General features: G+C 56.2%; 1 protein-coding gene across 1 annotated transcript; it reads left to right on the forward strand.

The window, feature by feature from the left end:
* Positions 1 to 721: 721 nt before the first annotated feature.
* Positions 722 to 6,035, forward strand: C1QB (complement C1q B chain). The gene is made up of 3 exons (XM_044236317.1): positions 722 to 822; positions 3,940 to 4,137; positions 5,307 to 6,035. Exons 2-3 carry the CDS (start codon positions 3,963 to 3,965, stop codon positions 5,879 to 5,881), a joined length of 750 nt encoding a protein of 249 aa, XP_044092252.1. The 5' UTR covers positions 722 to 822; positions 3,940 to 3,962; the 3' UTR covers positions 5,882 to 6,035.
* Positions 6,036 to 9,868: the final 3,833 nt, after the last annotated feature.

The following is a 9,868-nucleotide window of genomic DNA, read 5'->3' on the forward strand; positions in this document are numbered from 1 at the left end:
CTGGAAGCAGAAGGAAGGGCTATCAATAAATAATGACCACATTCAAAATTCATGATTAGATAATTTTCTGAGAACAGGGCAAGAGCGGAAGTATAGAACGGGAAGAAGGCAGAGAAGATGCACCCAGAAAAGGGAAGCCTGAGACATGCGTGATCTTAGCAATTAACACGTACCCTGTTCTTTCTAGTTTATCCTCTGCTTTCTCTTCCAAGATCGCAAATGAGCCCCCCGTGCCCTGTGCTGTCTACAGCACAGGTGTCCTTATAGTCCTGTCATCTAGCAGAGGAAATTGGGGCTCCCCTGGGTCCTCTTGGTGGAGAATATTTTGGCCCCCTTTTGAGACCTCAGGAATCAAGCTCACTGATGAGTGGCAGAGCCAGAAAATGAGTCACGGTTTCTGACTCCAAATCCAGTGCTCAGGCCCCAGGCCAGCCATGTTCTCATGTCAGGGAGGAACGCCCATGTCTGCTGGAGGGGATCGCAAGGCCGGGGGACCTTGGCACGCAAGCCACCGGTTGTGGCCACTCTCCCAGCACAGCCTGTTCTCCCAACAACTGCTGAGCTGGCGAAACCAAACCGGCCAACCACCCTCCCCATTTACAGTAAAGCCCTCCAGATTGCAGAAATGGGACCTGAAACTGCCTGGGTGGGCCAAGAGTGGAGGGGGCTGTCCTGCTGGGCCTAGGGGAGGGGGCCGTCAGGGGAAGGCCCTTCCTGTCTCTGGGGACTGGAACTTCCGCTTCAGCCCGAGAGCAGCAGGCGCCTAGGTCCTGGTCCCACTGCTGCCCAACCCAGCGGCATCACCGGACTCCAGGTTCCCAGGTGAGGTTGGGGCTTGGTGCCTGGGGGGAGCAGCAGCAGGACCCATATGGCAGAGGGCGATGATTTCCAAAGGGGACCCCTTGCGTCCCCTGCCTCAGAGCCACCAGGGGCGAATAACTGTGTGGATCCCTGGGCCCAACCCCAGACCCGGGGAGTCAAACTCCCTGGGGGCGCGCTTGGGGGTCTACAGCTAGCCCTGAGTGATGGGAGGCACCTACATAGGAGCTTTGGAGTCAGTAAGACTCGAGCTGAGTCCCGCTTCTGTCTCTTAGATGCCGGTGACCTGGGGCGAGGCAGGAAACCTCTCTCAGCTTGGACCCTCTCTGGGAATAATAGAACATTCTAGGGGCACTGAGAGCCCCAAAGGAGGTCAGGCTTGACCTGGTTCGGGATATGTCAGAGGCAGAGATGAAATTAGAACCCAGGTCCCCCTCCGCCTAGCCCAGCGTTTCTCCAACACCTACCTTCTCTCATTTCCTCCCCGTCTGCTGAGAAAACTCAGCCTGACTCTCTTTCAAGGAACAAATTAGACTCGTAGGGGGAGTGGTGAGCAGTGAGTAGTTAGCCCTGAGTGAAGCGAACCCTGTTTGTCAAGGAGGGGGTGGGACCACACACCCCATGAGAGACTGCGTTCCTCTCAGACTCCATCTCACTGAATCCTCCGCCCTGACAGGTAAAATTTGCTTAAGAGGCCCAGGGAGGTTAAGGTCCTTGCCTGAGGTCATGCAGTGAGCGGGCAGCCAACGGGCAGTGTAAGTCCAGTTGGCCTGATTCCAAGCTGGGGGCGGGGCAGGGAAGGGACTGTTGGGGGCTGGAAGGATTTTGGAGGACTGCTGACACGGAAAAGATGTGAGGGGCAAGGCTGGCGGAGTTGACACATGGCGGGGAGAGGGATCAGACCAGGTGAGTCCTAGGTCCTTGCCCAGATCTGAGACTCAGTGGCCCCTGAGATGAGCCAGAACCCGGATCTTCCCCTCCCCCCACCCCACCTCCTGCTTCCCCAGGAAGCCTGAGTCTCATGGTGGGTCTGGGCCCACTGCCCTCATGCACCCCCCCAAGTCAGATTAGAGCTCTCCACGCCTGGGCGGCATCCCCCTGAGACCTCCTTTCCCCGAGCCCCATCTCCTAAAGGGGCTGGATTCTGTTTTATACTTTTCCAACCATCCTCTATCATATCCGGGGGTTCGTAGATGATGGGGAGAATACAGAAACAGCATCTATTCGTTCAGCATTTCCTCCATGCCAGGTCCTACCTCATCCGTCCTCCTGCGAATCCTATGAGCTAGAGGTTAGTATTATCCCCATTTCGTGGAAGGGGAAATATGCCAGAGAGAAGCGATTTGCCTGAGGCCCTTACCTGGGAGAGGCAGAGGACTGAGTGGGGCCCTGGTAGTCATCAGGGGTCCCTCACCACCACCCCTGACACAGACCCCGCTACAGCAGCAGGAGCAGTAAGGACAGATGCCTCCACTGAGCGCCATACCCCGCGCTGCTCCAAATTCCACCACACTTAGCCCCATCAGCCCGTCTGGCTCCGAAGCCCACGTTCGAACCACCAGGCTCAGCAGCCTCTTAACAGAACACTCTGTGAGGTTGAAGATGCAAAGGACATGGGTAGGAATCCCAGCCCCAAAGTGGCCTTGTGACCTTGACGGGTGGTCCCACCCTCTCGAATACCCAGTCTCCCCATCTGGAGAAGGAGAAAGCCAGGTGCCTCCCTGGGGATGGATGGGGGCTGTGTTGAGGACCACATGCAATGAGACAGCGGCACATACCATGTTTGGCCCAGAGCCTGGCTAAGTGCCCAATGTGTGGGTTACTGAAGTGGTCCAATCCGTCATGCTGTAAAACCTCCAGGAAGAATGGGAACCGGTCTCATGCAAAGATAAACAATTTAGGTTTAATTTTTATTATGTGAATGACCCTCAATTTTTTTAAAGACTTATTTATTTTAGAGAGAGAGAGTAAGCATGAGCAGGAGGGGCAGAGGGAGAGGGAGAGAGAATCTCAAGCAGACTCCACACTGAACCCAGAGCCGACATGGGCTCACAACTCCAAGATCACAATCTGAGCCAAAACCAAGAGTCAGGTACCGACAGCACCACCCAGGTGCCCCGTCCCCTCAATTTTGTAAAGCAACAGTGGATCCGATGAGTTTTAAGTTCCCTTCTGTCTTGAGAATTGATGCTATGGGGGGTTGGCTGTGCTGACCAGATCAAGACAGCACAGTTCTTCCTAGTTCTCTGGGATTCAGAAGGGGCCAGTGTTTCCCTCCTCCCCCAGCCTTTGGAGGGACCTGAGGATATTTCATCTGCAGAGATGGCCTGCTGTGCCAGCAGGCATACTGGCTTGAGAGGCAGACAGGCCTGGGTTTGAGTACTGGCTACAGTCCTTCCTCTATGACCCTGAGCAAGTGTTGCAGCCTCCCTGAGCCACCAGGTCCTCTTTGGTATAAAAATAACAGCTTCCTCCAGGCTGTGCTCTGAGGATGTAAAGTGGCCCTCTCTGGAAACAGCACTGGCTCCCTGAACTCAGAAGCTCTCTTGAATGAGAACGCTTGCAAGAAAATCCAAAGCCAGAGAACCACAGCTCTGACGTCCCATCCCGCTGACCCCTCACGCCCCTCCAGCCACACTGGCCTCCCTGCAGGGTCCTCGATGCTCCAGGAGCTGTCCTTCCTCTGGGTCTTTGCCCCTGCTTCCCCTCCTCCTGGAACATTCTTGCCCCAGTCCTTGCTGAACCTCCAGCTGTCAGCCCGAACACCCCTCTCAGAGATGCCGCCTGCCCACTCCCAACCCAGAAAACCATCCACCTGCTCCTCAGCCCCCGTGGCTCTCCCTCTCCCTCCAAGCACCCCTGCGTTTCCTGCAGAGCACTCTGCAGACTCTCCCTGCTTCCATGGACTTCTCTGTTGACCTGGTTATCATCCGCCTTCTCCTAAGGCTGCCAGCTCCATGAAAGCAGGAGCCGCTGCTGTGTCACCCCAGCACCCAGCACAGGATCTGGCTTGGTGGAAGGACACACCCAGTGAGTGCGTGAAGGGGTGAGTGAATGATGGCACACGTGGTGCAAGTCTCCCTGGCAATAACCCACTCCATCTTCTCGTCCCCCCCGCAGGCGGTAGCTGAGACGGGGCGGTGATGACGGCCCCGAGGGGCTGCGTTCTGGTGCTGCTGCTGCTCCTGAGTCTGTCGGGTGCCTCCAGGGCCCAGAGCAGCTGTACTGGACACGCGGCCATCCCCGGCATCCCGGGCATCCCCGGTGCACCAGGCTCTAACGGCAAACCTGGGACCCCAGGGACAAAGGGAGAGAAAGGTACTGCCCGCTTTGGGGGATACATTCATGTCATTGAACAAGGCCCCAACTCCTGCCTCTTCGGTCACAGTGGCTGACCCAAGAGATCGCGAAAGCACTTGCAAATCCATCAGCTTGCCAAGCACCCCCTTCTCCTCCGCCCCGCAATGACTTTCAGAAGAGGGAATTCCAATTCCCATTTTACAGCCCGGAAAACTGAGGTCCAGAAGGATTATTGCTGAGGGAGCCACGTCCATATCGAGGCTGAGATCAGACCGTGGCTCTCTCACCCCTAAGTCCAGGCAGACAGAGAGCACTGCGGCAGACGCGCAATCCCGGGCTGCCTCCTGGGTGGGTGGCTTCCCCTCCCTGAAATGCAGTTTCTTTACCTATAAAATGTGGGCAGATTCTTTACGGGGTTGTCACAAATGAGACTCAAATGAGACTTCCCACCAAGAAAACCCCCTGGAAAATGTCGTTCGTTTGTTCATTCATTTAACCAAAACCAACTTTCGTCCTCACACAATCGCCAAGTAACCCTCGAAATCCCACAAAGTATCCTCATGAGCCCATTTTACAGAGGAGGAAGCTGAGCCCCAGAGAGTGTGAGTCCACCAAGGGGACATGACTAATCATGGCAGATGTGGCGGAACATCTGTCTGTCCCCTGGTCCCATGCTCTCAGCCACAATACTCTGCCCCTTCCCTGGAAAAGAGGTTTTGTCTCGCACTGTGCCAGACAGACGGGTAACGGCCGCATGGAAGGCATGAGAAGGTTTCCAAGATTCAGTTCTAGGCTCCAGTGAAAGGAATGTCGGGATTGATTAAAGATGTCTACCCTGAGGGGGGAGTGAGGAGGGAGAGTATGTGGGCTGAGAATTCATTCTCCGGCTCCAGGCTGGAACAGGGGAGCCTGTATGAGCTGGTGAGGACGGCAGGCCCAGCACCCTCCCAAAGGAGACACCACTGTCCGCTCCTCGGGTGTCAGGTCCCATTGCTGTGGGGAAAGCGAGCTGGGAGGAGACCACCCCCACCTTCCTCTCTTCCACATACAGCAAGCTGGGGCCCAGAGAGGAGCAGGGACATGGCAGAAGTTACACAGCCAGGCTCCTGGACTCCTAGCCCGGGGGCTCCTTCTTTGGGTTCTCAGCGATCCCTGGCCCATCATGTCTCTTGTCTCTGCTTTTCCAGGGCTGCCAGGGCTGGCTGGAGACCATGGCGAGTTTGGGGAGAAGGGAGACCCAGGGATGCCTGGGAAACCAGGCAAAGTAGGCCCCAAGGGCCCCATTGGCCCCAAAGGTTCCCCAGGCCCCCCCGGACCCCGTGGCCCCAAGGGCGAGTCAGGGGACTATAAGGCCACACAGAAAATCGCCTTCTCTGCCACGAGGACCATCAACAGCGTCCTGCGGCGGGAGCAGCCCATCCGCTTCGACCACGTGATCACCAACGAGAACCGCAACTACGAACCCCGAAGCGGCAAGTTCACCTGCAATGTGCCCGGCATATACTACTTCGCCTACCACGCCAGCTCACGAGGGAACCTGTGCGTGAACCTCATGCGGGGCCGGGAGCGCATGGAGAAGGTGGTCACCTTCTGCGACTATGCCCAGAACACCTTCCAGGTCACCACGGGCGGTGTGGTCCTCAAGCTGAGCGAGGGGGAGAACGTGTTTCTGCAGGCCACAGACAAGAACGCCCTGCTGGGCTTGGAAGGTGCCAATAGCATCTTCTCTGGGTTCTTGCTCTTCCCAGACACAGAGGTGTGAGCTGTGGGGCTGGTTGGCTCCCTCCCCATCCCTTCCCCATGCCAGCAAGGCTCACTTGGACCCCCACCCCCACCCCCACCAGACCAAAATGCACAGTAGGGCTCCGTGGATGTTGCTGAAGGAATGAGCAAATAAACTTTCCAAGGCCAAAGGACAGCTGTGTAATTCAACTTTGTCTCCCAATACCTAGCACACAGTAGGTGCTCTGAAGTGCTGCTTGAACACTGGTTGAATGAATGAGTGAGTGAATGACCTCTGAAAGCAAAAACTCCATCTGTTGGGAGGTGAATGGAGAGCCAGACTGCCCAGCTCTGTGACAGCCACACAGTGGGAGATGGGGAGGGAACACCGGCTACTGAACACCTACCATGTTCCAAGGGCTGGATTAGACCCTTTCATTGTCTCATTAAGCCTCACACTCATGGGGGGAGATAGGGTACATCATGCCCAGTTTATAGAGAAGACTGAGGATCAGATGGACGAAGGAATTGACCTTGATCCCACAGGCAGAACTGGGTCGGCCCACTGATGACTTGAGACCCCTTTCAAGGCAATGTACTGAGGCTGGACACTACAAAGGTTATTTTTGTTTGTTTGTTTTTGTTTGTTTGTTTTTAAGATTTTATTTATTTATTTGACAGACAGAGATCACAAGTAGGCAGAGAGGCAGGAGGGGGGCGGGGAGTAGGCTCTCCACTGAGCAGAGAGCCCAATGTGGGGTTTGATCCCTGAGATCATGACCTGAGCCGAAGGCAGAAGCTTAACCCACTGAGCCACCCAGGAGCCCCACACGACAAAGGTTTTGTCTTTTCTTTCCTTTCCTTTCCTTTCCTTTCTTTTTTAAGATTTCTTTTGAATCTTTATTTGAGAGTGAGAGAAAGAGAGCATGCAAGTATGGGGAGGGGCAGAGACAGAGGGAGAGAGAATCTCCAGCAGACCCCACACTGAGCACGGAGCCTGATGCAGGGATCCATCCCACAACCCTGAGATCATGACCTAAACCAAAATCAAGAGTCAGAGTCTTCATTGACTGGGCCATCCAGGGGCCTCACTTACAGAGTTTTTCTGCTTATAACATCACATCCCCCTGCCCAAGGGATCAAAGGGTCCTCCTGTAACATCTAAACTGATCGTGAAATCAAGACCCTTCCCCTCTTGATTCTCACCACACGCCCCCCCCACCGAAACCCTTCCCAGCCTGGCACAAACTTGGCCATCCAGTTAGAACAAACATCACTACCCTGCTCACTAACCTGTTGTGGTTCCCCACGGCCAACTGCATAGACTCCCAGCCCATGAGCCTAGCCCTCCAGGCTCTCTGTGGACTGGCCTTCCGGTCTCACCCCTGCCTCTCCTGGACAAGGACTCCGCTCGGGACCGCCGGGTCCGCTATCTTCAGGCAAGCTCTGTGCTGCCCCACCTCGATGCCCTTGTGCTCACAGCTCCCCTCGGCTCCTACACAGCCCCACTCAAGTCACATCATCTCCCTGTAGCTGGGCCATCCCTGAGCTCGCTCTTCTGGCTCCTCTGACCTCCCCCTGCCCCACTTCTCACATGTGCAGGGCTGAGCACACACAGCCTGCCTCGGGCTTTTCACTCAAGCCCAGCCCATCCGCCCAGCTTGGCAAGGCAGGGCTTACCGAACCCCACAGAGCCCAGTGGGCACCACAGCCACTCCATAAAGACCAAGGACACAGGCATAGGACCGTCCACTGTCGCACCCCTCTACCTGCTTGCTGTAGCCCTTCCTTCTAGCGCTAGTCCACCAAGACCAAGGACCGATCCTGACCTGGGGTAGGAGGGATTTAAGGCTCTCCTCTCCCGCCAACCACAGAGGGTAAGAGCAACCAGACTCTTTGGAGACGGGCCTGTTTCTCAGGACTCCGTTCACGGGGCATAGCTTCTGGTTTCCTGGGCCTCAGGCCTGACCTTGACAACCCGCCCCAACCTCAGACTGTCCAACAGGGACCGGCAGCCTTTTCTCAGGGAAAAGGGATGGATCCCTTTTTTGCTGTTCAACCCTTTCAGTACAAAGCCTCTGCCTGGTCTTTGACTCAAGGAGTGATCGTTATCACACCACAATGCAGTTACTAAACCCCTGTCGCTCCGGGTGCCTTGTTCATTCAAGTTCCTCCACAAAGCCTAGGAGATGCAAAGTGCTCTCCCCCTTTCCAGCTGAGAATCTGAGGCTCAGAGAGAGCAGGTAATTTGCCCAAGGTCACACAGCAGCAGGGACACAGTGAGGGCCGGAGCCTGTGAAGCCTTCTCCATAGCCCCCCACCTTCCTCCCAAACCCATCAGACCTTGCGCGGGGTTGGGGGGTTGGTTCTTGAACCTTTGCAGTTGGATCCCTCCATACAGGGCTGTACTCCCCGCCCAGGCGCGGACCCGGCTGCAGGTGTCAAGCACACGCAGGGCACCCCCTCTCGCTGCAAGGCCCCGGGCACAGCCAGCTGTGGCCCAGAAACCAGCGCTTGGCTCCAGTGCTGCCTCCAGCCCGCTGGTTCTCTCGCAGGACCCACACTCCCTGAGGCCTGACGCTGCCGCCTTTCCTCCACCGGAACCAGCACGCCCACCCCAGGCAGGACCCTCTTCACAGGGCCCCTTTCGTGCCCTCCCCAGTCAGCTCCCAGATCGGCCAGAAATCCAGGGCTCACTGTGTGTCCCGCCACACTCACCCCGTCAAATACACGCGAGTGTACACAGACGTGACTACAGGGAAACCCTTCACCTTTATTATTGCTGTTTCCCAGCCAGGGGGGAGGGTTCACCTCGACGGCTCTCTGGGGAGATGCTTGGGGTTTCAGCACAGGAACTAGGACCAAGATAACGGAGGAGCCCCGAGGCGACCCCTGACAGGTCTCAGGACTGGTCTAGCCCATCACTGCTTCAATGCCCCCTTTTCTCCTTTGCCCCCTTCTCATAGGGAACAGGATGGGGGTTGAACCTCAGATCTCCTGGCTGGGCCAGCAGTTGGGCAGGGGAAGGGAGGGAAGTGGTTCCCCTCAGGCCTATGACCCCTGACCTCGCACACTCCCCTTGACCCTGATTCCCAGCCCTCCACATGCCAGAGCCCTTTAAGATGCAAGTGACAAAAACCACTCATTCTGACTTAGGAGCAAAGGAGGAACTTCTCAGGAGAGGCCAGAGGTGTCCTACTGGACCCAGGAGCAGGTAGGACAGCCCAGTCTCTGTGGACATAGGATCCAGACATGGGTGACCCCAGCCCAGGGCCATCTGGTCTCCCTTTGAGACGTCTCAGCTCTGAGCTTCTCTCTGCAGGCTGGCCCTCTCGACTATTAAGGCAAGTGGAGGGAAATGCAGGTCTCCAAACAACAGCTTTGCCCAACAACTTGGGCCCTTCCCCTCACAGGCGTGACACAGAGACTAATGTCTCCAATTTCCAGATCCCAGCAGAGGGGATCCAACTGGCCCTCTTTGGAGCAGGGATACTGCCCGCCCCATCAGCAGAGGCCCAGAAGGCACAAGCCCGGAGCAATGACAGCAGCTGCTGGAAAGCATTTTCTCCTGTGCTGTTGCAATAAGCCTAACGGGTAGATGTTCTAACCGGTGGTTCTCAAACCGCGGGAGTGTCACAGTCCCTGGGAGGGCTGGCATTAGCATTGCTTCTGAGCTCCCTCGTCCTGGTGCTGTAGCAGCCTCTCGGGACCACGCTTAAAAACCGCTGCTCTAGGGGCGCCTGGGTGGCTCAGTGGGTTAAGCCTCTGCCTTCAGCTCAGGTCATGATCCCAGGGTGCTGGGATCGAGCTCCACATCGGGCTCTCTGCTCAGCAGGGAACCTGCTTCCCTTCCTCTCTCTCTGCCTGCCTTTCTGCCTACTTGTGATTTCTGTCTGTCGAATAAATAAAATAAAAATCTTAAAAAAAAAAAAAAAAAGAACCGCTGCTCTAATCTTCCTGCTCCTGTTCTATAGATAAGAATGTTGAGGCGCAGGGAGGCGACGTTACCTGCCCATGTCACACGGAA

The sequence above is a fragment of the Neovison vison genome, chromosome 2, assembly GCF_020171115.1.
Source record: "Neovison vison isolate M4711 chromosome 2, ASM_NN_V1, whole genome shotgun sequence".
Lineage (NCBI taxonomy): Eukaryota > Metazoa > Chordata > Mammalia > Carnivora > Mustelidae > Neogale > Neogale vison.

Bases quoted from the DNA above. Each gene is read 5' to 3' on its own strand.
- C1QB (XM_044236317.1), top strand. From the start codon at position 3,963: ATGACGGCCCCGAGGGGCTGCGTTCTGGTGCTGCTGCTGCTCCTGAGT. The intron at 4,138-5,306 runs GTACTGCCCGCT...CTGCTTTTCCAG, and splicing joins AGGGACAAAGGGAGAGAAAG to GGCTGCCAGGGCTGGCTGGA.